The sequence below is a fragment of the Salminus brasiliensis genome, chromosome 1 (genome assembly GCF_030463535.1).
Source record: "Salminus brasiliensis chromosome 1, fSalBra1.hap2, whole genome shotgun sequence".
Classification (NCBI taxonomy): Eukaryota; Metazoa; Chordata; class Actinopteri; order Characiformes; family Bryconidae; genus Salminus; species Salminus brasiliensis.
In genome coordinates, this window is record NC_132878.1 from 58588086 (window position 1) to 58615915 (window position 27830).

General features: G+C 40.2%; 1 protein-coding gene across 4 annotated transcripts; it reads left to right on the top strand.

The window, feature by feature from the left end:
• LOC140559782 (bromo adjacent homology domain-containing 1 protein) lies at nt 1-27612 on the top strand. 4 transcript variants are annotated; one of them, XM_072683424.1, is made up of 7 exons: nt 1-88; nt 17144-18871; nt 18994-19349; nt 19458-19617; nt 20471-20550; nt 21943-22034; nt 22144-27612. In XM_072683424.1, exons 2-7 carry the CDS (start codon nt 17164-17166, stop codon nt 22328-22330), a joined length of 2583 nt encoding a protein of 860 aa, XP_072539525.1. In that variant the 5' UTR covers nt 1-88; nt 17144-17163; the 3' UTR covers nt 22331-27612. The 4 variants fall into 4 exon arrangements, with proteins under 4 accessions (XP_072539525.1, XP_072539507.1, XP_072539515.1 ...); XM_072683406.1 differs by lacking the exon at nt 1-88 and adding an exon at nt 210-642; XM_072683414.1 differs by lacking the exon at nt 1-88 and adding an exon at nt 13190-13273.
• Nucleotides 27613-27830: the final 218 nt, after the last annotated feature.

Consider the following 27830-nt stretch of genomic DNA (forward strand, 5'->3'; position numbering starts at 1 on the left):
ATTTCAGACACAGTCTAATAGGTGGTGATGTGTTTACTGAACTCCAGAAGAACAGGATGTTTAGGTGACATTGAACTACCGCACTAAGGTATCTGCGTTTCATTCATTTCCCTGCCTTTATAACACTGTACAAATGTTATATAGTCCTAAAGCTGAAGTGCCTGCATTATGTGAATGTGCTAATCGGTTTTAGCATCCGTATCAAACCGTGGCCTACACGATGGACAGCAAAAACATTGACTGTGATTGGGTCAGAATTGTGAGAAATCAGTGTGGCCCTGAATACAGAGGACATTAAGACACAATTAGCTAGCTACCACATGCCTGGGCTTGTTTGCATTATTATTCTTTTATTTCTTTTAAAAAGACTACAATAAGACTTCGTGAGTTTAAGTTTTAAACCGGCTCCTGCAGTGTCCCTTTAAGGAACCATCTCTCCCCGCATGTGATCGGACACAGAGCGGGGATGATGTCGTTATGTAAAATACAGTGTAGAATGCGGGCTCCGGTTCCGGTCTCAGAGACAACAGTCAAAGGGGAGAGCACCGTTTGCAGGACAGACACAGCGCAGAGTCATTCCCACCGCGACGAGAGGGCGACGGACCGTGGCCTGGCTGCACCTCTGTAGCTCCCGACTGTAAGGTAAGGTTGCTATCTAGCTCCTGCACGGAGGTAGCTAGCTATTACCGTCTGCTGACCATCTAACGGCTGTGTGAACTAGCTAGCCTTACGGCGGGGCTCTCGGTTTCTCCTCGCTGCAGTGTAGGTTAGCTGTGGACAGATTTAAAGCAGAAACATGCGTGTGGAGGCTGGACGGTGTTGTGAAGGTGGTTTGTTAGAACACAGAAAGACAGCAAAAAAGCAAAAAAGCAAGCAAATAAAACCACGAAGCTGAAGTTGGCTTCTTGTTGGAAATTCTCCGGTCCACCTTAAATGGGGCGGCAGTTGTACGTTCGGCCCGAGACGCCCCCGGCTGTAACTGGCGCACCATTTAAGGTGGACCGGAAAAATCCAGCAAGGAGCTTCAACTTCAGCTTGTTCCCCAGCGTATCATGTGTATTTATTAGTTTTACCTTTGTGGAAAGCTAGCTAACTAGCATCGGAGCTCTTAGGATTTGTGGGATTAGTTGGCACTTGCAGGCAATTTACAGACAGCTGGCACCTTCTACACAGCCTCATTTTCGAGGTTCTGGTCCCTCAGGCAGTTTAAAACCATGTTATGACTTTGGTGGGGAAAAAGAGCCAAACGACGTGTTTACTAATTAAGGCCATTGGTTTTGCTAAGACTGTTATAATCCACATCCACGCCTTTTAATGCTCGGTAATGGACCATGACACATGCCATTAGCTCGTTAGCATCTTGTATATGTGTGTGTGTGTGGGAGAGAGAGAGAGTCAGAGTGTGTGGGCGAGTGAGGGGACGACAGACCTATCTCCTAGCTTTTGCGACCACCTCTCTCGTTGACTTTTTATTTATTTTTTTGGATCACCTCAGGAGAAGGTGTGCATGCTGTTAGTACGAGTGCCACATGTGGCACCCATTGCACATTCACCTAGGACATTTGTGCTGCTGCGCACACGGCACGTCATCAGCACCGAGGGGGCTCGAAGAGGGGGATCCACTGTAAAACCTGTTAGCAAAGTTGGTAGACGCACGTGGACACAGCTTTAGAGGTGGGCTTAATGTGTCAGAGGTTTAGTAGCTGGTGTTTGGATTTCGGTCTTTTTTTAATCTATGCTACAGCGGCGCGCGCGCGTGTGTGTGTGTGTGTGTGTGCAACAGGTGCAAGTTTTGCTCTCATTGAGGCTAGGCTCTCGGCGGTGACGTCATGTGCAGGCTTAAAGGGAATCCTGAATGATGAGACTGCTAGTGCAGTAATGAGGGAATACGATGTATAGATCAGACGTCCAGATAGATCAGACCAGATCCCTCTGCTGCATGCCTGTTTGCAGCTGTTTGTGATATATAGTGTTCTTATGGAAATGAGTTTTTTTGTAATTGTTGGAATTAGCTCAGGTTCCTCGCATGATGAGGAACAGAGACCAATCACGGTGCTGAGTATCAGCCGATATCGAACCGATCCAGCCACACAGTTTAGATAAGATGTGCTAATTAAAATCACTGTATTTTAGTAGCAGTTTCTATAATTGGACATTCTGGACTGATTGATGTAATTTAGTAGAGACGTATCTTAAAATGACTTTTATAGTTTGTTTAATATAATTTATTAGAATCCAGTCTGACTCTCCTCCCTGACCAATCAGCTCCCAGCTCCTTTAAAACACTGCAGCCACATCACTTCCTGTGTGTGTGTGTAAAGGTAAACACTCTGGCCTGAACTGATAGCTGTTGTTTGTGGTCTACTAAAATGAAATAACTGTTTTATAGTGGGTGAATGGTCTGTGATTTGGGTTTCGATAGAGTGTGTGTGTATTAGCTCTTAAGTGCTGGTTCAGAAAAAAGGTGTGCGGTTCTCCCGCTGGTAAAACAGAGCGTTTCAGCAATAGTTTTTGTTTTAGAGTTTTAGATGTTGTGGTCTGTTTTCATGTTCCACTGTAAAATAGATCCACACTGCAGACTTTAAACTCTAAACTAAACTTTAGACGTTTATTTGTCTTCTGAGATCGCTCCTTAGTGCTGCCATCTGGACAGTAATGTTCCTGGTTCCTTGAGGGAACCAGATGGTGCTCTGAACACTATGGTTAGAACAAAGACTCATAACAGGATTGGGATTGAAATAGCCAATACTGGATGCATTATAATATGCCTGGATCGGCCCGATTCTGATACACTGGATCTTCTTACCTTTCAGAGCAAGGGCAATTCTGCTCCTTTATTTCTTTGTCATTTACATATAAAAAATATTTATACGTGTTATATATGGGGGCAGCAGTGGTTTAAAGGTTAGAAAGTGGGCTTGGGTCAGAAGGTCCTGTGTTTAATTCCTAGGCCTTGCATCCACACCTGAGGTGCCCTTAAGCATGTCACGTAAGCCCTAAATTGCTCCCAGGGTGCTGAGATGGCTGCCATTGTTGTGGGTTTGTGTTTTCACTGTCCTATCAGTAAGTGTGAGTGTGTGTCCACTGTCGAGGATAGGTTCAAATGCAGAGGTGCAATTCTGCTGTACTGCTGTGCAATAGCGATATAGGGTGCTTGAACTTAATCTTGTGTGTGTAGCCTCAGTTGTTGAATGAATGCACCAAAAACAGCCACGAATGTGAAAGGGGCTTTAACGTTTTTTTTAACTATTTGATTATACTTCTCACGGCACTTCTCAAGGCATAGCATCAAGGCTGTAGCATTATAGGGACTGTGGGTGTGGCTGAAGCTGATATTTTTCATGTACAGCCGTATGCAAATGTGTGGACACCCCCGGGTATATCGCAGCTTTAATTGATTTTTTAAGTAAATCTTTAAGAATATGTGTAAATTGCCTAGGGCTGCCCTAATGTTTTTATTGGATTGTACAAATAAAAGCCCACCTGCATAAGTAGTACATGAAAATAGTGTGACACATTTCTGCAGGGTTACAAATGCAGTAAAGTTAGTAAAACATATATATATTAATATATTAAAAGATAATTAACATATATTAATATTAATTATCTCGAATTCAATACATATATCATGAAATCTGTCTGATATTTCTGACATATGTCTGATGCTGAAATGTTTTTAACCAAATAGGACATCAGACTACTTAAGTCCTCCTAAGTTGTTAAGCAGTGGTTAAGCAGTGGTTTAGGCAACCAGCAAGTTCGCTTCATCTGAAAAAGTGAACATATGACAAAGTTTAGTATAATTTGCTGATGTTCAATTGTCAGTCATAATCACAGTGCAGGAAATGGCACTCATTATTTACCTGTGACTAGCTAATGCTGACTTAAAATATTTAATAATATGTTGATCATTTTGTCATTCAAAAATCTAGTATCTCCGTAATGATATCTTTACAATAGAATGAAAAACAAATCTTAACTTTCAGTGGAAGTCAGGGTAAAGTTTGTATTCCAAATCAATTTGGAGCATTTCTGTTGGTCCATGTATCCTGGATGTATGACACAATGTAAAGAACAACTGTCAGAGTTACATTATGTCATCAAAAAATAATCATAAATTGATCTGCAAGGTTTTTTTGCGACAGGGACGATATTCTGCTGCCGATTTAATTTTCATTACACAGAAACAAAATATAAACAATGTAGATCATTTGTCTTATCATTACAGTGACACACATCCTAATATTAGCAATAATATAATCTTCAGATTAGTCGATTACTGAACTAGTCATTGGTTGCTGTCCTAATAGCCAATTGATCCTGGCTGATCGGACCTTTTGCTGTTTTTTCTTTGGCAGAGTCAAAGCTTGACTCTTGCCATTTATCTTTAGCAAACTGTTCTACTTGTCTGATGCTTTTTGTTAGGCAGTAACAGTAACTGATGCAGTGGGTTGAGGTATAAACACTAGTCTTTTTTAAAGCTTGTTTAGTCTGTGTGGCAGGCATTGATTGCAAGCAGTGTCGTTTGTCGTTATAACAGATGAAATGAATACTTTACATTTGTACCGTGAAAAGATATTGACTTACCCTGTGGTTTTGAATGGATTGTCTGATTGCATGTAAGAGCTCCCTGGAGACTTGCTGCTTCTTCTGTTGGCTTAAAATGATCGTCCAGCTCCCTGTAAAAGTGGAATCCAGCACAGTTCGATGCTTTCCCTTGGAAGCACATGATTCAATTAATCACCAGGACTGTGTTAGAGCAGGGAAATCCAAGTTGGACAGAGTGTAACATCCTAGCTTTAAAGAACATCTGTCTGTGTAACATCTTTCATAATGCAGCAACAACCCTGTGCCGTGTGCTCCCTCACTCACTCACCCACTCACTCGCTCAAACTCCAGAGAGGGATTAAGTGCAGTGGAGTGTGCCTGATGATGATTTATCCTGTTTGCATCAGCCAGCCTTCACTGCTTATGTCTGTGGCGTAATCTAGGCTATTGGTGTAACAAGGGCGTAACAGACATTGGGGACACGACCCGTGCTTTTGTGGGCATGTGGGCATGTGATTCTGTCCTATACCCTTTTTTTTTGGTATATTGCATCTTATGGCCTCATAGCAAACCTTTCAAATTTCTCACTTTGCTAGTCAGAGGTTTACTATTCCTTATGTTGCACCTGAAGCTAAACAACACACAACCACTCGAAATAGTATGTAAGCTATTAGAACTGCATTCATTGGTGTAGTATGTAAACCATATAAGTGTGTGGTTTAGACGTAGCATTAGATTAGCCAGTGAAGCAATCAGCAGTGTGGCAGCACCAGTGGTTATAGCTTGGCTGTGTCACTCTTTTTAGCTGGCCGTTAAAATTGTTAAAAAGTGAACATGTTCGTCACTGAATGTAATCAAATCCTCACAGCAATGCTCCACAATGTAGTAGAAAGTCTTCCCTGGACAGTAGAGACAGTTACTTTGACAAAACCAGGATATACTCTTTTAATACCCTTGATTCCAGAAGAAACAATGAATGAGCAGGTGTCCCAATACTTTTGTCCATATAGTGTATATTCTATATCCATCGATCAGCCATAACATTAGTACCTAATATTAGGTACTTAATATTAGTCTTAGCTTTAGATATTAATTATTTTAATAGCTTAATCGAAATGATCTAAATATCTTATTTTGTCCATTAAAAAATAGGCAATTATTCTTTATCGGCCAATGACAACTTAAAGTATCATTTCAATTAAAATGTCTCTTTGCCTTTTCAAATTCTTCAGATTCAAGGAAAACATTTAGCAATTGGCATAAATTAAGCTTTTTGTTTAGAGTAATGAAGCACGAACAAACTAATCTGCTTATCATTGCTGGCACAGAAAAAAAAAACTTTACATGCAAAGGATGTAAAGAACATCTGCCAGATTCAAGTTCTGTCAGAATGTAAAAAAATATAACAAATGGGGATACATAGTTAGAAATCAATATTGTGTGACCTGGCCTGAATCCTTCCAGGCACTAGACACATCCAGCAAGGTCCAAAAACGGATTCCAGACTTGTCTCTTCCTGCTGTTAACCGAACGATTGGACTGTCAAGGCCAATTTCAGTAAAAACCATTAAGGTGAATATTAACATTAATATTAACATTAACATCTAAACCTTTTTCCCCACAAATGATCTTGTTATAATAATTTCTTTTTTGAGTGAACTGCCCAAAAACCCTATGCAGTTGAGGATCATTTCCCAGTATTGCAATTCCTGCTGTTCTTACAGTGTGCTTGTTCCATACGGCCCTTACAAAAGCAATCAGAGCATGATTAGTTATTAGGTACAATACAGTGTACTTTGTACAACTCTTGATTGTCAACAGTTTTTATGTTAGGATTAGGATTAAGGCCAGGCTTAGGGTTAGGACCAGGTTAAGGGTTAGATTCAGGTTTTTGGGTTAAGGTTAGCATTAGGACCTGGTTCAGGGTGAGGGAAATCAAAATGAATTTACTAGATCTTTAGGTGAAAGTAAATCAAAAGAAAGTTAAGGTTCTATGGAGCATCAGATGTGTCCTATCCAAATAAAGTGTAACTGAGCTGCATTAGTTTTTTTTCCCCCAGACCTGCTGCCAGACGCTTGGTTATGCCGAGTTCACACTACACGATTTTGGCCCTGATTTTCCGCTCACCATCAGGTTTTCCTAGTCGCTGAGAAAAAAAATCAGCTCAGAGGCAAATCGGTGTTTACTCTGGGCTCAAAAATCATCTCTAGATCGATATGTGTGAATTGTTTAAAGACGTAATCCAAGCAAGTTAAAAAAATATCTGGCATTTTATATCTATATATATCTATTTATATCTGTTTTATTTATATATATATATATATATATATATATATATATATACATGGAGATTTACTTCCAGCTCCCTCTGCAGAACAGACCATGCCTACTGGCCTCCCATCACAACCCCACTCCTTCACACATATTCTTTTCCGATCGCCTCTTGTGGACATCGTCATCCATGTTTTTCTGAATAAAAATGTGCCATGTCTCACGTGTATTTCTGCGGTGAAAGAAGAGCAGACCAACTCATCTGTCGTGTAATGTGTGTCCTGCAGTCATTAGTGTGCAAACCACAACAACTTAAATATTCACGATTACAAGAGATGTGTACAGTACAGCGGCCTGACAACTCTACAAGTCGTGTAGTGTGTCGAAGCCATTACTAGTTCAACTGTAATCCGGGTCAGATTTATTCATGATTGTATGTTTTTCATGGGAAAGTGAAGGGAAGTATTGCTTCAGGGCATTCGAGCACTTACCAAAACCCCAATCAATAACAATGCAGTTAACAAAGCCTTGAATAAAAAAAAGCCAACTTACTTAACAGAAAGAACAAAAGACCCTCAGCCCTTACGTTTCCCCAAAGATTCAAAAGCGTATCATGGCACTGACAAATGAAAGTGAAGAGTGCCTGATTGGTCTGGACAGGGTGTTCTTTCACATCATGTGAAAGGGGAAGAGACCTGAACATCCCCCACCCTTAAGAACAAACATTTTGTATGTGTATGACCATGACCTGCAGTTGCCACCATACCTGCAACGCCTGAAGTTTTCTGATGTAAATATTAAAGGATAGCAGCTAAAACAAACTCGCTGAAGCCATTCTAAAAACCAGCATGGGTTCAAATGCCTGGGAAACAAATAATAGCACATAGGCATCACATAACTGAGCAGAAAGCACTTTAACACTAAACCTGCACAGACAGACAAATGCTAAATCCAGACACACACTACATAAACGAATGACCAAAAGGACATTGTTAGAGTGCAGTATGTAAATAACCTAAACCAGTGCAGGCAGCTCAACAGAAAAAGTGCTCCAAACTTTCAGAGTGTCAAAATAACTGATTAGGTTTTAAGAAAATGCTCTCATATTAATATAACTGATGGTCAGTATCATAAAGACGTGCTGTATTTTCATTGAGTCATTTTCATGATGTCATTTTTGCAATTCAGTCATTTCTTTTTCAGATGGAAATCACTGGTAACTAGGCGAATTCTACAGTTTGTGCTCTTTACACTTTATTATTTCAGTGACCATATGGGGCCTAAAAGTGTATATTACCTTGATGATGATTATTATAATAATAAAAAAAATAATACACAGCTATTATGTAATTGCTTGCCTGTAGCAATGTTGCACTGATCCGTTAAGTTTTCCTTTTATTGACAGGATTGTGCGCATGTTGCAGCATGCAGCTGCTGGTGCACTGCTTTACAGAAAGATTTAAGCTCATGAATCCACATATGTGCTTCAACGTTAACTAGGTTCAAATACCTTTGCTGAGCAGATATGCTTCAGCCTCATTATATTGTAATGGGCCAATCCACTAGTCTGACCAGTATCATGAATAATTTCACAGCCAGCACAGCAGTGGTTCTAGAGCAGAGCTGCCGTTGCTGACTCAGTTTCCCAGATGTAACGAGCTAGCCGAGTCCACCTCACAGGACACACACACACACACACACATGCAACAGCAACCCCCAGTGTGTTGTAGGAATCGGTTTAATGATGAGGAATAGCTGGATGGAGAAGATGGGTACATGGTCCTAGTGCCTAGTGCCTCAGAGCTGAACCGTTTCAACAGATTGCATTTTGAAAACATTCCCAGTGGGGAATTTTAAAAAGCGTCCCCACTGTAAACGACATGTACTGATTAACTGTAATAAAATGCATCTGTCCTAGCGTATGTAGCCAAATGAAATGTGGCATAATACTAAACTCCAATGTGCTCCATTCATCAAATCTAATACAATGTAAATGTCTGATCTTTTTCTCAGAATCCTTATTATTTTTTAAAAGAAAGGTTCAGGCATAGAGGCAGTGCATAAAGGGACACGTTATGCTGTAGGGGCATAAGTGCAGTGGGGGCACTTTTTGAATATTTGAATATAGAAATGCAATTTGTTAAAATGGTGTCTTAACCTGGTCATTTTACCTAATTTGAACGTAGATTGTGTTGCTGCAATTGCTGTAATTACAGTTTTACCACATTGCATACACACACAAATGGAACACCCTGATTGCCAGCTAGTCTCAGATGTGCAAACTCAATCAGAAGAACACTTCAGTCAATGTAAAAAAAGGCTTCTGGTGACTTATGCAGGTGTTGGACTGGTTCGCCAATAACCCACATTTTGTTGCGCTGTACATTCCACCATATTTCCTAATCCTAAAGCCAATTGAGGAATTCTTTTCTGGGGCTGTGGAAAGTGTATGAACACTGACTTCACGAGCGTGTCTCACTACTCCAGGCAGTGGAGAACATGTGATGACCTCCATGCAGATGAATGCCAGGGATGGATCTGCCTAGCAGATGCCGAGAAAATGAGCCAAGTTTAAATGTTTGGGAAAAAGTTGGTTTTACCCAAAACAAAAAAAATCAGTAAACGTCCTAGAGATTTCTTACCTGATTAAAATTCAGTTTAGGTGTTCCTACACAGCTTTCTCACATTTATGTAAACAGCAAACGTCGCCCACTGTCTAGCTTGTGACTGTCATCTAGACCCTAACCCAGTGACCAATTTATCTAATAAATCCCCAGCAGAGTGAAATGAACCCAACTAAACACATTATTTCAGTGGGTAGACTACCCAGCACTGAGGATTTGTTGGAAACAACCCAAAATGACCCAACAGGCCCAAGTAAAAAAAACCCAAAACAACCACATGTCATGGAATGGAAAAATAGACTAGTGTTTTTTTCAGCACTGCAGAAGTGTATAAACATAGCAATCCTACTGAAGTTCCATCACAAACGTTTAGGCAGTTGCTTCATCTTCCTCCCTGAAGCCTTTGGGACACGTCATTCTGAGGGTCATTATCGTCTATGGTTTAGAGTGTAGTGAGGAAAAGTGAAAGCTCCATGCTGATGGCGTCATGCTGTCATACTGCGGTGTGGTTCACTTTCACATTAGTTTTGATTGAAAGGATCTCATTCTCAGCACTAGATGCACTGAAGGAAAGTGTTCACCCACCTTCGTTAGAAGCCCTAAATAAGAATGTGCAAACGTCTGAGATGTTGGGATGAGTTTTCAATGTAATGCATGTGTACAGCTGGACTGGTAGTTGTTTTGATGTGTTTCACACTTTGATGTATTTTTCATTATGCTGATGTATGCGGTTGTAAATGCACTCCAGTCTGTTGTGTGGTTGTGCTACATTTTTTTGCAAGCACGTTTCATATATAAACGCTGTGAAATCTTTAACTACACAGGGCACAATCAGGTATTTTGGGGCAGTAGGCAATAGGCTTATGAGGCAGTGAGGTCACACATTTCAGACCGTGAATGACCAAGCCATGGGTCTCCCCACTAATAGGCTGTCAAAAATGTCTCACTATACTTAAATGCTTAGAAATAACATTTAATTGTCCTATCTGCAGTGTTTCTTGCTGCTCACTTAGAAAGCATAGTGACCATCTGCTGAAATTGTAATAAACTGGGAGTAAGCTGGTGTTTAACCCCTTAACACTCCAAGGCTAATTACACACCAAGTTGTATAGTTCAGTAACTACAGGGACTGCTGTACAATTTGGTGCAGCTATTCTTTGGGAATACAAGTTTTTAAATAACACTTTACCAATAAATGAACAACAATAGGTGTGTTACATTCAATTACAATGTTTTACATGTCAATTACAATACATTACAATGTTTTATTTTGACATTTTATGCAAAATCAAAACATCGAATTATTTGTTTGCAATGCGATAGGAGTGGAGTTTGGTTAGTTTTAAAGCTGTCTTTGAAATCCAACTCAGATATCCCATACCTGAATGTACCATATACAGTACTGTCAAAAACTCTTAGGTCTCATTGTCTCTGTATAGTATAAAAACACTTACACAATGCATTGTGATTTTTACATTCTGTAGTGTATCTAATCAGCCCTTCATTAAAGTAAATCAGGTCAGATGCTAGTAGAACTAAACCAATTCATGCAGTGCCTGGAGTTCACAGAGAATCAGCGACCAAACCACCATCTTCTAACCACCACATCATCAACTTTCCTGATCAACCATACATTCTGATTACGCTAACTTTTATTCTGACTACTGGATGTGTGTTTATTTGTATTTATTCTTTATGCAAACACATGAACTGATATGACAAATAGTGTAAAACATTGTTTATGATTGCTTAATGAATATTAGTGTAGATGAATAATATGTTCAGCATTACCAGAACATACTGGATTGGATATCGGTAGGGAAAAAAAAAGAATGTTTCGGGATCAATCCTGTAACATATCTAGTCTGAAAACACACACACACTATTTGTGATCTCATGTTTGTGTTATGTGTGTCTTCCTGAGGTGTAGTAGTGTGTTTTAGTAGTTTGAGCATGATGGCCTACTTTAAGTGAAGTGCTTCAATAGCTCATTTCATAACATATCCAACATTGCTGGATTATATGAATAATCCTACACACTGGCCAGCAACTCTTTGGCTATATATATGTATATATATATATATATATATATATATATATATATATATACTGCAAATATCTGTATCTGTATATATATATATATATATATATATATATATATATATATATATACTGCAAATATATGTATATATATATGAAACATGTTTCTTAAAGTATTAAACAGCTACCTAGATGCACCAGACATCTCTCACATATTACTGGGCTTTCTTAATACTGACAAATGGAGAAGTCTAAAAATAAAGTAATAAAGGAGAGCTTTTGTTCTTTTAGTGGGTCCCTAATGGAGAAGAAACATCTTAACGTAAAAATGCTGGCTTTATTTTTAGATCACAGGCTGGTCCATCTGGCAGTATGGAGTACTGTTATTCATGATAAGTAAGGCTGTTGTTTTAGTACATCAAGCCACCTTAACATTGTTGTGTTTGTTATTTTACTGTAAGCATTTTACAGTATCCCACACTTAATATGAAGTACTTATATAAAGTATAGTGTAACCACACTTATTTGTTTGGAGAGGAATTTGTGCCAAATTGCCTACACAGAATTTTATTGAAATGTATAAATATGTAGAATATGAGTCAAAATGAAAAGCAAAAGCTGTTTTACGTAGTTTTCTCTTTTTTCCCTTAAATGTACCTTAAAATGTAAGCAGGGTACATCTAGACCAGGAGTGGGCAATTCCGGTCCTGGAGGGCCGTATTCCTGCATAGTTTTTTGCTTGTCCTGCTTAGACACACCTGATTTAACTCACCTGTTGATTATCAGGTTTATTAAGCTCGTTAGAGCTGGGAAATCAGCAAACTGTTCTGATCTAGACTGAAATAAAACTTTATAAACATCATAATGTTTTTTTTTTCATGAACTCTCCTGATTTACTGTAATGATGGTTGTTTTGGAGGAGAGCTGTGGAAATGGTGAAGCTAATGCACTCTGTGTATCGATAAGCTCATAAATAGCCTCCTGTATCATTATTAAAGCTTTGTTACTAATGAATGCTGTTTATCTAGACAACAAGCAGAGAGCATGTTAGATTTAGCCAGCTCACATTTCCAGAGCTCTCCTCAAGAAGAGGTTATCACAGAGAATCGGCAGCCGAACCTGCGTCCTCCTAAAGCTGTCTAACCCATTAAACAAAGGTTGGAGTTATTGACATGTTGGTTAGAAGAGCACAGTTAACGAGAGCGCAGTTAGAAGAACACAGGGTGGGCTGCTGATTCTCTGTGATCTCCAGTCACCTCCCAGCAGCTCACCTCCTTCACTGTAATGAGCAGATAACCTAGGTGGTAGCTAGTTCTTGAGGAGAGCTCTGGAAACGTTAGCTAGCTAAACCTAACATGCTCTCTGCTTGTTGTCTAGATAAACAAACAGCTTTCCACCCCGTTTTTTAATAAGGTAACACAGCTTAATTCAGACTCCAGCACTAAACTTGACTCTGAACTTTGTCTCAGGGGGGTAGGGAGGCTGAGAGATGGTGGTCGGTGCCCCGTGAGGGGCGTCTGACTGAAGTTATAAAGGCTGGCGTTTATTATTTACAAATAGTCATCGCTTGGAAACAACAACTGGCCCTCTTCTGATTGGTCGGAGGCCGTGTCGAGCTCCGCGCGCATGCATCCTGATTGGTGCAGCTGAAGTTGTGTGCAAATCGGCAAAGCAGGAAGAAGAGAGCGCCCCCCCCCCCTCACGCACACACCTCAGCGCGACCACGGGCTTTGCCATTTAACTAATAAATCCACCTCTTTCGACGGCTGCCTGGATTATGTCTTTGATCGTGAGTATGGCTGGGATGTGGGGCTGAAAAGACCACTCAAAAACGGCGCCTGCGCGCGTTTCTGGTGCTGACTGTGTGCGACCCTTTCCAGGACGAATTCGTTTTCTCTTTTGGCGAAAACATTTGTGTGGCGAGGGCGGATTTGTAGCTGCATCGTGGGCTGGCTGGACGTAGTTCCAGAGTGTGCGAGAGGGCGAAACGCCATTTGGTTTGAAGGTGTGTTGTTGCGAGGCTGTGTCTTGGCCATGGCTAAAGTGCTGTTTTTCCTGCAGCCTCTCTGCACCGATCACATCGCAGGCTGTTATTTCTCCCTCTGATGTAGGCTGACGTCAAGCCAACTGTGTCAGCCCGAGGTGTCGAGGAGGAGGACCGCCACAGCGCAGCGCAGCGCAGCACAGCAGCACGGCTCAACCGTCGCCCCCTCTGCTCCCCTAGTTAGGCTAAACTTAAGTTTGAACGCGAAACCGGACCTTTCAGGCGACGGTAATAGCCCGGCGGCGCCTCAGAGCCCGCGCCCGCGCCCGCGCCCATCGACGCTCCGCTTTGTTGGTGGGTTCCCCTAAACTTCCCGTCCCGTTTTGCGGGACATGGCCGTGGCGGGTAGGGGACGAGCAGAGCCGAGTGAGTGTCGGCTGCTGTTGGGGTCAGGTGCAGCGGGACCTGCCTGGAGAAACGGCAGCTTAGCACTCTACCAGGAAACGTGATAGTGAGGATTTACACGCAGTATTAGCCTCCATAAAAGAAAAAAAGGGAAACGTTAATTGCCATGTAATGTGCAGCTTATAATGACCGGCTGAGTAATCGGCGCATGCACGAGCGTATTATTAAATGATAGAAACTTTTTTTTTTTTTTTGCATGGAAAATTATAGCAACGTGTACTGAAGGTGTAAGCCAGTTTGTAGCCTGTTCATAAGTAAAAGCAGTGTGGTAGTCTGTGCATTGACCCGGAGGTCTTCCCTCCTCTGAGCTCACTACATTAGACTACATTAAAAACAGATAGATCTAATTGTATTAACCCCAGAGGGAAAGTCTCACATTATAGCAGCACGGAAAGCATCGAAATAGACAGAAGAGCAAAACCAAAAGCAGATAAAATAATAAAAATGAACACTGCAATACAAAATAAGTGAGAAAAGTGTCCTGTATGCTAGAGACACTAACCTAGACTAATATGGATAAAGTGTCTGTGCAGTGCTCACTTTTTTTTTTTTGCAGATTTCTGCATAATTCAGTCAATTAATTAATGAAACCAGCTTCAGTTTATTCAGTGGTGATCAGAAACCCCAGTCCCCAGAGGTCCCAGTGCTTGTAAATATATATCACTTGATTTGCTGTTGAAAATGGCCTGTTTTATATGGACTAGTCAGGAATATTGTACAGTAGTGGTTATCCACTAGTTTGGCTTTACAACACCTGCATGTTTTACAAAGAATTGTTTTGGGACACCGTCCTGTCTCAGAGCTGTCGTAAATGCTGTTTCAGGCTTCAGGCGGTGTGTTCGTAACCATACTGTGTAATTGTTTTCTGAGATTTTTATAGGATTTTAGAGATCCTATCACCACCATTGTAAACAGTCTTTCTTGGCTAGAGTAGCACATTTCACATGAAACCACTCTCAATGACTTTGCACACCTCTTAGCAACTGAATCGAGAAGTGGGCAGGGTCATCAAATCCAATTTGAAAGAGAAAGAAATTATTATTTTTTGTATGTTGATTGCAGGTTTGTGCTCTTTTTAATGATCGTGTTTGATTGGGAGAAAAATAGTAGCAGTAGCATACTTCTATCATTAGTCAGCAAACATCATGTCATGTTGATGTCGTGATTTAGATGGTAAAACTACTTGTCCAAGTGTGTTTTACCCACTAGTAGACATTAAAACTTTTTAAACAGTACAATTGTTGATAACGGTTACTTATGAGTGTGGTTGAAATCTATAATGACCAAGTTCACTAAGGCTATCTGGTATATTGCTGGTTAATCATTAGAGTGCTGCTGGCCTTTGCGATACTGGTTTCCTAGAATACTGTAATATGCAGATCAGACCGATCTCAGCTTCAAATGAGTGTCACCCAACAGTCCATTATTTGGTCAAATGTTTATTAGATGATTATTCGTTTATCAGTACATTTTAACACATTATAAGGCATAGTGCTGTCATAGCAATAGTAAAATGCTGATGTTTTGTCCATATAATGCATTAACTCTAACAGTGGTCACTTTACACCCCAAAAAATCTAAGACATTCAGCCAGGTACACTTTTCTAGTTTATTTACTGGTCAAAATCTGCCTCAACTATTAAAACAAAAAAAAAATTGTTTTAATGAATAATTTCATAAAAAGTACATCCATCTAACCAGCTTTACATCCAATTCTTCCTGGTAAGATCTGCAGTGGGTTCAGAGCGTACCTGGAAACACTGGGCGTAAGGCAGGAATACACACATTGGCAAGTTCCCTGCTCAGATACATCCACTAAATCTGGCATTTAACAGATGAGTTAAATTGTGTGTGTTTAAGCAGGGAAGCCCTCCAGAACCTAGATTGAAGTACCCTGACATATCATTATAAGGAACTTTAGGAGTACTGGGGCTATGCTAATTAACTATGTGAAAGAGCATTGAAAGAGCACTGAAATACAGCCTGTATTAACTGGATTACTGCTGTAGTGTTTGGTAAATCCTGCTTAAACAGACCTAAATGTACAAGCTTTGACTTTTATTATTAAATCAATGCAAAATGAGTGTTTGCAGTTGTCAGCTAAACAAACTGTCACTGAGCTTTGCACAGATTTTGCTCTATAACTAGCAGTGTAACAATGCATCAAACATGCATAAAATCCCAATGCATGAGGTTTTCAATTTTCATGTAAAAAGACAAACCATCAGCAGTCCAGTCCAGCATGCCTTGTACTGTGCAACACACCTTCTATATTCCAAGCTCTAGTCTTATTTGTAGATTATGCAGCAACACAATGCAGTATAGCATAGCTGTCATTCGGCATTCATGTCTTTGTTCTAGTATTAAACAACACAGAGTAATTTGTATTTGATTTGAATAGTACAGTTGTATTCAGGACATCAACCAAAAGGTATTTAAAGTTCTTTTCTCGTGTGTTTACTCAAGTAATGGAAATACGTGTCACAATGTGTTTATTAGGGCTAAACGATATTGAAAAAAATAACTGCAATATTTATTGCGATGTATATTGTGATATTAAAAAATACAGGTATTTTTACCAGAAGTCAATGGTCCAACATGCCATGATATTAATAATGTGCTCCATGTTTCCAAGATTGGAGTAACATAAATGATATTTAGCTGATATAATGTGCATTATATGAATCAGTACTGAATATGTTGTTTTTGTAACAGTGACTACAAATCGTCATGTCTTCCTATGAATTCAGCCTTTGTTTTTTCTTGTGAATTGAGTGGGTTGGTCATTCGTATAAAAAGCATTGGTGACTGCTAAGCAAAGAAAATAGTAAGAGCTCACTACAACCCAAACATGCAGTTGAAAAAGCAACTGTAATACTTGACAGCTGATCTGCAGAAGAGAAAGAAAAATCATGTTTTGTATTTTATATTAATCAATCAATTTGTATTTTATATCAAATTAAACAAAGCAGTGCTTAGACAGTGATCAGTCACAAGTGAACAGTAAAGAACGCTAAATTAATAGGTCATAAAATGAAAGCCACGTGAGCTAACTCAGAAACGTTGTACGTAACCTGTGCCTGAAGTGGTGGGGCAGTAACCCTGAACGGCTTGTGCAGCTTATTTTAGTTAGTAAGTTTAATTAAATGACATTTTAAATGATATTTCATTTCATTTAATTGCCTTTTGCAATGTTTCTGCCCCCTTTAGACTTTCTTGGAAAGCATGTGATGACCCAAGCTCGGAAAAAGGGTTCCCTCAGCCAGTGCCGTGGCGAGGGCCGTGACTATGTAGATGGCTGGTCTCACGCTAAGACCATGGGTAGAGCTTGGCCTGAGCGCTGTTTCAAAGAGCGCAAAGCTCTGAAGGGTGTGGCCAAGAAGAGCAAGCAAAAGGGACGAGAAGACATGGAGCGATGGATCCGTGATGGATTTGAAAGCAAAGCCAGACTAGAGAATTCTGTGAAGAAGAACGGGAGAAAGAAGGATGTGGCTAAGAAAGGCAAGGCAAAAGTGAGCAAGAAGTTGAGGGAAGAGCGGAACAGGAAGCTTTACCCACTACGAGGACGGGGAAGCACGCCCGAGGCTGAGGCCTTGAGTTGCCATGTCCTACTCACCCGCCTGGAGGAGGATGCTTTGGAGCAGGGAAACGACTTACGTGATGAGAATCCAAATGTAATTCGAGGAAGAAAGCGGCAAAAAAAGAGCATAAAGCCTAACAAGAAGCTAGAAAAAGCCAAGAAATCGTTAAATACACAGAGTAAAACTAAATCAGAACCAACTGTTAATAAACCCCTAGCTCAGGAGCCTCGTAAGCGTCGCCTTGCCTCTCTCAATGCTGAGGCGGTCAATAGCCTGCTGCTGGAAAAAACAGATGTGCCACTAGGCAGCAAATTTGCTAAAAAACAGCAGCATGAAGCACCACCTGTGGCTATTGCAACAGATGATGCAAAGATTTGCTCCCTTTCTAAAAGGTCTGCCCAAGCCCACAAGAATGACACGTGCCAAAGCCACAAGCAGGCCAAGAAAAGCAAGTCCGAGGAGAAAGATGACAGTGTGCTGACTCTATACGCTCCCGCTCCTAGACGGCTTGCTGGACTAAATGCTGCTGCCCTGTTGAAGCTCACAAGCTCCACCACAGGAAATAAGCTGCGAGTGAAGACCGACAGTAAGGACAGGGAAACAGCGTCAGGAAAGCACACTTCACGGTCTAAATCCAGGGTGCGACAGCCTAAGGAGCAAGGCTTTAAACAGGCTTCACCGCAAGATGGTTGTGCAGTGTGTAAGAGCAGGGGGTGTTTTGAATCCAAACTGAAGTGGGAAGGGACAACTGACCATCACCGCCTAACCAAACAGGGGTACCAGTCTCGCAGTATGTTGGGATATCCCCTTAAGGTGGTGAAAGAGGAGCAGGTGGAGACAGACATTACTTCTCCGTACTTTTGCTGTCCTCCTGAAGGCTCAGTGGAATACTGCCACAGGTTGGCACTGTTCCTGGGGCAGAAGGCCTATGGTGAGACAGACGAGCACCCCGTGACCTCGGTGAAGCACGAATGCCTGGTTCCTCCGTCTTCACTGGCACACCCAGCCCTCACCCTCAGTGCCCACCCATGCCTGTGTGCAGACCCTTGCTACTCTAGTTACTACGTTCACATTGCTCATCCTGGGCCTCCTTCAGCTAGCCTAAGTACACAGCCTCTACCCTGTGCACACAGCTCCCTGTGTGCCCGTAGGGTCTCCGGGTCCAAGCTGCTGTCCTCTTCCGTCTCCCATGCCTCAGGAATCCCGCACCCTGCCTTCTGCAATTCGGTGGGGTCACCCTGCTACAGCGAGGGCTGCAGGGTCGGCAGCTACGCGTTCAGTGCTATGCAGCCAGTCACCAGCAGGGCGTGCACTTATGCCACAGGCTGCTCCAACTGTAGCCATCAAATCAAAACGGGTAAGAGATGAGAGCTAAAAATGAATGAATACATGTTAAATAAATAAACGATTCTTTATGAAACTTTCCACCCAGACCTGAGGTTCTGTTCACACTAGATGTTGCGTATGTTGTTTCTGCAGAACGCTACTCTTCACCTCAAGGGGATCACAAGACCTCTCTGCTTGTGCCACCGGCCTTGCCCCTTTCTGGCTGCCCCTTGCCCAGGGTAAGCCCGTCCTCAACGGTTCTGCCGCGTCTCCTGTCCACCCTCTCAGACAACAGACAGACAGAGGTCAGGCTTCAAGGACCAAAAGAATGCCCTCAAAGCACCAAACCACCCAATGGCTCCATTGCTAAGGGGCACTCAAAACTGTCTCAGAAACAGCCAGTGCCCAGCCCAGTAAGTGCCAAACAGCAGAAAAAGGCGAATCGCCACCGAACGACAAATGGCTGGCGACCCTTTGGAGAACCTACAGAGAGAGAAGTCTTTATTGCGGTGAGTTTTCCTGATTTTCCTGATGGTAGCATGGCAATCTGTACAAGATTTTTTACAAGATACATTTCATTTTTTTAATTTTTTTTATGGCGCTGTGTTGTTTTGCAGGGAGAAGATGAGACTGCGTTGCGACAGTGTTATGAAGGAGTCGAGCGAGATGGGGAAGTGATTCGGGTCAGAGACACTGTGCTGTTGCGCTCTGGACCGAGAAAGAAATCGTTACCATACGTGGCCAAGATATCAGCTTTGTGGGATGACCCCAAGACAGGTGAGACAATATTAGACATGGTTTTATAGAAATTGCATTTTGCAAAGTGCGTTTAGTTTTCAGACATGTGGTGTCTATGAGCAGTACTACGCTTAGCTTTTTGTCACTGTCACCCTAAAGCATGATGACTTTTTTGACATAATGTGAATCTGGCAGTTGTTCTTTAGATTTTGTCAGAAGTTCATGATGAATGGACCTTAGACATTATCCAAAATGACCTGGAAAAAAAAACTTTGACATTGACATTTTTTCCTTCTCCTGTGAAGTTCTCAAGGACTGTTGTTAAACTGTTCTATATGTAGAATCCAAGAAAAAATAATAAAAGACTAATCAATATTTTTATTTAAGGCTTACATTGAATAGATTTTGAAGTCTATAAATTGAAGAACAACAGTAGTTCAGTGTTTCATTTGTAAGGTGATTAGTCGGGCAGTGGGGCGTTTTACTAGACGTCTCTAAATTGCTGCTTTTGTCTGTTTCCCTCTGTGGTTATATGGTGCCATTGTTTTCAGCTGTGGTTCAGTTGCTGTATCTGTGGTTCATTTATTCTACTGCCACCAGTGTTCTCTGGGTTGAGGCTGGTTGGCGATTTATCTGCTGGATATTTACTGTGCTGAAATGCTGTGTGACAAACAGTAATAACAGCCTAGTGTAAGTTGGTCATTTTTGTAAGCCACCTAATGACTATGCATTCCCTCTTTGCTGTGGATATTTGTTCCCAAATGTACAGTTTATCTGTTTTGCTTTCTAAACGTCTGTAGCCCTCATTTTGCTGGCAGATCTACAGCTGCCTAGATGTTATGTTCAGTCCCATAAACATTGTTAAGTGTTCACAGTGGCTGCCCTTTTTCAGGAGAGCTGATGATGAGTCTGTTCTGGTACTATCGACCTGAACACACACAGGGAGGCAGGGATCCCAGCATGCACTGTGAGGTGAGACATTCTCTCATTCTCTCCAGACAGCTCTGATGGGTCTCAATCTACATCCTGTGTAATGCTTTATATAATTTCTGTTCTGTGTACAATAGTAAGTGCTCTGAGAAATATGCTCTTGAATGCATTCTACGGGATTATACTACTCACCCATGCCCTGTAGAAACTGAAATTCGACATTAATGAAAGTATACCACTTTGTATTTTATTATTTATTTATTATTATGTATTTATTATTTAACCCCTTATTATTTAAGCCCAAAAGTGTTATTACAAACTTCTGTTACCCCACCGGTTTGTACAGGAGTCCTTGTAGTTACTGAATAATACACCTTAGTGTGTAATAAGCCTTGGAATGTAAAGGGTTACGGTGAATAACAGTACAGAGTGGCAGTGGAGTTTTTTAATGTTAAAACATAGGGAATATTTTTTAAGATAATATATTTACACTTATGCAAAAACCTTATATCTCCAAAGACCTATGCTTATTACTATAATATAGTAATTTTACAGCAGAAGGAAAAAACTTTTTAATTTAAGTCATAGAGCAAGCAAAAATAGAGATAAAAGGTATAAAAGATAAAATATGAATTTATGAATAGTTCATAGATGTTGATTTTAACCTAGAAAACCCAGAAGTTTAAGCAATTAAATATATGGTGGCATAATTGTAATGCTTGTTATTCAGATCTTTAAAATAAAAAGTAATGTACTTGTTGATTCTGACGCTGAAGCTGTTATGAAGTGTTTATATAAACTGATATGAATGTGTTATGTAGACACCCTTCATATAGTGTAATCAAAAATGACACTTCAGAGTAGAATTGGTCTTACCCCCAGCTTTCCCTTTTACGGTTTGCGAAGAAAGTGTATTAATAATGTTGAACAGTCAGCTTACTGATATACCCTGATGAACCAAAACATTATGACCATCATGGCAAATAAAGCAAATAATGTTAATGATCACATGACCGCTCATGTCTGGGTCTAGGATATATTTAGATAGTAAACAGCTAAAAATATAAGTTGAAGTGTTGAATGTGGGAGAAATGTCAGAGGTGTTTTGGTGGCACGTGGAGAGCCAACAGCACATTAGGCAGATAGGCATGCTGTGGCTAATTGGTGCATATCATAAGAATATCATTGCTGTCACACGCAAATCTTGTATAGCCATTTTTACTGTCTTGAGTTAATGTAAATTCTTTATATTCTGTCACAATTTCATGAAGAATGGATCTATAGAAATCTCCTGTTCAGGTAAAGTGCTTCCAAAATGGTTTATAGCTCCAGCTGGGAAGGACTAGGGTTAAAATGTAGCAATCAGCTTTGTTGAACGCTAAGCTAAATGTTGAACACAGAAAGCATGATTGTTCTTTTGTTGCTATTTTTCAGAATGAAATATTTGCCTCTCGACATCAAGATGAAAACAGTGTGGCCTGCATTGAGGACAGATGCTATGTTTTGCCGTTAGCACAGTACTGTAGGTAAGATATTCCACTTCTGATTTGGGAAGCTGGGGTTGTACTTGTACCTCACCGGGATCGATTCACACCTGTGCATGGATAGTCAACAGTGTACTGTTTTGTGTTTTAGATTTTGTGCCTTGGTAAAGCGCCGATCAGAGGGCGTGCCCGACAGCACCCCAGTGGTGCCCCGCCCCTCCGACAGTGCCATCCCCTCTCACCGACTTGTGCCCGATGATGTTGACCCCGAGCTGGTTTACCTGTGTCGCCACGTCTACGACTTCCGTTACGGCCGTATACTGAAGAACCTGCAGTAAAGGTTCAAGACTGGTCGTAGAGAACACACACCTGCACCTCACACACAATGGAAAGCCTCCATTCTAAGAGGACCTCTGTGTGAAACCTACTGGCCTGTTTTGTTCTCATTATCATGAAGAGAGGTATGATTTGAATTAGGAGAAAAGTGCAGGTAGGAGAGCAATTCGCCACTGAAGGAGCATCCCTCATTTATCATCACAATGAAAAGTGAGATCTTTGGGAATGGTTTAATCAGTAACCTGTCTCCACATTCCCTGTAGTGGCATTATCTAAGGTGAAGTGACTATAGAGGAGGGAGAACGAGAGCTTGACAGCTTTATTTCACTTTTTTCACCCCTATATTTTAAATGTAGGCTAGTTCTTATATCAGTACTTTATTCTGTACTGCATAGAAGGTGAGCTGTGTTTTTTTTGTTTGTTTGTTTGTTTTGGTTTATATTAATATCTCTTCAGTGATTTGTCTTTTACACTGGACTATGACACTGGTGAGTTAGATCAAGCTGCAATTTCAGATTCTAAGCATAAACATAAAATCTTTTCCTCGAATTGTGACTTACAGCAGGACAAATCAAGACTGTTCTAATTTAGCTGCGTCTAGATTGAGTTATTTTAGGCCGAAAGAACGAGGGGAAGTGGACAAATCATGTTCTTGGTTCTCTTCCTCGTGTTTTTCATCATGAGGGACTAAAGCCCTATTTGGACGGGATTAGTTGTACATGGGGAGGTGGAGTAATGTAATTTTACTACAGAATGTATGTAAATTTATTTCGCACAGGAAAACAAATCTCAGCAGAGCTGGCTGAGATTGGAGTGGCTGCTCAATTTACGCAGTGCTGTCACCTCCAAAAAGACGTGACGTGAAGTGATGATAACCTTATAACCTACAATAATGAAATTTTAGTTTGAAAATTAGCAGCTACATGTATATAGGCTATAGGCTACGTTACGCAAAGACTTTGCCACAGACTTGAACTACCTGAGGTATCTGTGCCATGCTTGATGAAACGAAATGCCTCCTTGAGCACCTTCATATTTGAGAAAAAAAACAGGATAGGACAGATTATTTAACGAAATGTCACATTTTTGCAGCTCGTTTTGCAGAACGTGAAAGGCACAGAGATCTTGCAATCCGCAAAAAAGACTGACATGGTGCATTCGGACTGGTCTTAAAACACTGAGGGAGTCTGGTCAAAATTACATTACTCCGCCTCCAAATGTAAAACTAATCTCATCCGAATAGGGCTTAAGTGGAGATTTCTTATTCAACCAGTTTACTGAGTGGGAAAGAAGAAAAACCTCCTGCCCACAATGAAATTTCACTTAGTGTTGTCCTCCCTTTCCATTTTTCTCTGTCTTGCCTTATTACTTACAGGTAGCTTTGTAGGCAGCTAGTTGGACCCAATCTTCTAAGAATATTCACTCCTGTAATCAAATAAACCAAAGGTCAGCACAGTGTTAATTACCATACTCACTAGTTAAGACCCCCGTATCTGCCTGTGCTTTCTAATACCGTAGATCGGATCGGACATGATTCACGTTTGTTGTCGAATTTTGTTTTGTTTTTTTTGTTTTGTTTGTTTTTTTAGGAAAGGTTTTATAATATATTGAATTGAGACACTCAAGACTTATAACGAATATATTTTGAATATTTATTCAACGAAATCCTGCCTGTGCCCATTTTCCCTCGCTTCTAGTAACCCTAGTAAAATTGCACTAATCCATTTCTTTATTTGTTTTTCCTTTCTCTCGCTCTGCTGCTTGTTTTACTTCACATTTTAACCCGCAGCTCCGATTCTATCAACACTGTTCACGGCAGTGATTTAATCAACAAGGATTTTTTCAAAGTAGAACAGAAGAAAAGCAGATCTCAACATATGTGGCGGCCGTGCAGCAGGTTTCATAGTCTGTAGATTCGTAAATAATCCGCAGTTTACTGATGTCTGTGATATTAGACTATTTGTGTGATGCTGAGTAGGTCAAGTACTCGTACTTTTCAAGGTTAAAGTCTTTCCACGTCTTCAGAAAGTAAAGGGATTCTACAACAGAACACCCAGCTCGTCTGTCTGTCCAGCCTTTTGTAAGCTTACCCGACAAAAAAAATTGGCCACATGCATAATTCCTTATCTAATACTGGGTTACGCGTCCTCTTGCCTAATAACAGTGTCAGTGTCCTGTCAGGTAGGGATTACAGCAGTCTCTTGTCTGATTTTGCCCACTCTTTCATTAACTGAGTGCACATTTCAGCATTTCACCTGGGATTAAGGTCTCCTGATTTTCCATCATGTCTATCGAACCGGTCACATAGTGACACTCCTCAGTTGTTGTCCTGTAAAGAGAGTGTCAGTGTTGTGTTCTGCTGGGTTATGAAGCACAAAGTTAGTGGTATGATTCGAGGTATCTCAGAAGACTGGTGTAATCCTTACCTGTTAATAAGGCAAGGGGCTGTTTAGTCGAGTCTTAGAGATACATTTATGCATGTGACAGAGGGCTTGTACTGTATGCTACAGCCTAACATGCCAGTTGAATTGTGCGTGTGTTAAGGGGTGACAAACTTTTATCTGAAGAATTTTCAGGACAAATCTTCTTAGCATTGTTTTATATGTAGGATCTGCAATACACAATTAGCTCGTTTTTCAAGTCTATGCATTTAAATGCTAATCTTCCTTGTGGCACTCTTTTGTTGTGTTGTGGGTTTGCAGTTTAGTTTAATATTGTCAGGCTTGAGCCGACAGGCATTCATATTTACACTCTCCAAACAGCCGTCATGATCAGCTTATGTAAGTCAACATTGGTATATGAATGTTCTGAATTGTGTTGATTGAATCAGAGCCTGTGTTACGAGAATTTTTTTTCTGTTTAACAGATATCAGTGTCCAAAAACTGAATGAAAAACATATGAAAAATATGAATCAGCTCTCTTCTGGTAAACCTTGCACCCTCTCAAAGGTCCCAGCTATTTAAAAACACTTCCCATGCCTGAAATTTATACATGGACAGGAATGCTCGGATTAAAATGTCTGTAGTTTTGTTTTATGAACCTCTAACCGTAAAACCATATCCATACTTATATATTAATTATTCCAATGTTGAAATGGTGTACAGTGGTACTAGAATTTCTGCTTTAAGATTTTAGATGAGTTTAGATGGCTTTCCAACGTTACTATATATGGTATATATATAAGTGTACGTTCTAATGTGTGCAGAATACCCAGAACTTGTTTCATTCCATTGCATCGTTGGCGCCGACGTCGCTGCAATTATACCGTGATCGGCAGGTCTTCTCTAAAAAAAAATTATTCAAATGACAATATTGTGGTTTAAATGAAGCGAGAGGTTTTTGATCCCGTATTTGTAAGCAAAATATTTCTCTGTTTTTCAATTTCTCCTGGAAACATGAGATATTTTATTAAGTCTATTTCTAAAAGTAGAATATGCAATATATTTTTGGGACTATTTTTGAGGAGTCTATTTAAATCAGAGTCCTTCTATTGTTTTATCTAATTAAAGTTTGTTTTGATGTGGACCGTAAATCGAAAATGATAACCAAATAGGCATGAGCTAAAACATGGACAGTGTTTAATTTTTATAATTTTATTAGGTTAGAATCCAAAGGTATGGATTACTTGAGAGCCATCAGTGGAGAGAAAAAAAAGAAAAAAAAATGTGTACATGTATTGATTACTGAAGAATCGCCAGGCCATCTTTCAAATGAGATAAAATGTTGCACAATATGTTTTTAGTACTTACGAGACATGTAACTATATTTAAAGAGGTTATTTAACATTTGAGTATACAAGCTATATAGATTGTCTATCTATATTTCAAGTAACAAGTCATCTTAGTTGCTAAGTATTTTGAAGTGCTGTTGCAATACTTGTGGTCAATGAGCGCCTTTTTTTTTTTTTTTGAAATGGTTTGATTTGTTAATTTAAGTTATGAAGTCTTCAGTAAAATAGCTAAAAGCTGCAAAAGTTGTTGTATTTATGGAGACTGGAGTTGGCATCAAGGGGTAAAGACCAAAGCACACTCTTCTACTGGTGCCCCTTTGTGTGTGTTTATGGCATAAATGTGGGGCAGCCTCAGCAACTAGTAAGTGTACAGTACTGCTGCTGTTATTGCAGAGCGATTTCTGTCAACATACCTTAGTCACATAGGTACTTGAATTATCAGTTGCTGTGAATCCATAGTATCCTATATGACATGCATTTACATGTGGCCTTTTCCCATTCGCTGTAAGTTGTTTGGTTTGCGGGAAACAAGCCAAATCTCATCGAATTACTCTTGTACGTGGTAGGAAAAGTACGTCATCTGTCCTCTGAATACATATTTGACCAAGAACAGCAGGTGATTGCCATTGTCACTCCACTACACTGGTTTTCTGGTCATAGAGGGATACTGAGTCTGCTGTTTTATTTTTTTTCTTTGTTTTTTCTTTGGGTTTTCATGCTTCAGAACAAAAACCGTTTTCTGAAACGTCTGTTTTCCACAGTTGTTTGATGTGATGATGCCTAATCTCTGCAGTGGGGAGTCCCATGGTCTTTGAGGCTTCTTGAACATTAAGAGTACCAGCATGTGCCAGGAAGACCTTCTGAGCTGATGGCTCTTCATGGGTAGCCCACATTTTGAACACTTCAGGAGAATGGTTAACTCGCCACATTATGAGGGAGCTTGGTCTAAATCTTTTGCAAGTATCCAAGATTGAATCTTTAGACATCTCTTTTACTTTAAAAAAGAGCAGACGTGGGAAACAAGTCCCTAATCAAGTGTTTATTGGTGGCCATTGTGGCTAATTACATGTTGCATGGCTGTATAAATGCTTAAAGTCATGAAATCCCTCCATATCATAGAGCTTGACCACTTCTCTGCAATGAAATAATTGTTGATGTGGGTTTTTTTTAATGATTCAGAGTTCCTTTTAAACCAGAACCACGGTGACCAAAAACAAGAGGCGTTTTGGTTTTTTTTGGATTCCCCTATCAAGACCAATAGTATAATAGGATTTCCGTTTTTCTCTGTATTACTAGGTTAGTGCTTATGGCTAACATATATTTTAATAGAGTGGGAGAATGAATAAAAAGTTATTTTTGAATTGGGAATAGAGGGCGGGCGGAGGGGGTGGGTATGTTTTAATCTGATCATTTGTGTTGCTTTGTCATGCACTCTTTGTTTTTTGTTTGTTTGTTTGTTTTCGTTGTTTTTGTTTTTTAATGACAACAAGAATCCCTGCTGATTATTGTTCAAATGAAAGAGTATTTATAAAAAAAACATGCTTTTGTTAAAACCTGTTTTGTTGAAGTGTTTTTATTGCAACATGCATGAATTTATATGACAAATCACACAGTGAGCCTGCAGGTTCAAAGTCTTTTACCCTGTGGAGGTGCCTGTTCTGTAGCACGTGTGGCAATGCTGTACAATTATGGTAAAAGCCTTTTTCATTGTTGGTTATGAATGGACTGGCAAAGCAAACCACACCCATGAGTTCCACAGACACCATAAAAA

Excerpts from the sequence above, each read along its gene's own strand:
- LOC140559782 (XM_072683424.1), top strand. The coding sequence starts at position 17,164 with ATGACCCAAGCTCGGAAAAAGGGTTCCCTCAGCCAGTGCCGTGGCGAG. Across the intron at positions 18,872-18,993 it reads TAGCCATCAAATCAAAACGG|AACGCTACTCTTCACCTCAA; the intron begins GTAAGAGATGAG and ends TTGTTTCTGCAG. Across the intron at positions 22,035-22,143 it reads CCGTTAGCACAGTACTGTAG|ATTTTGTGCCTTGGTAAAGC; the intron begins GTAAGATATTCC and ends TTTGTGTTTTAG.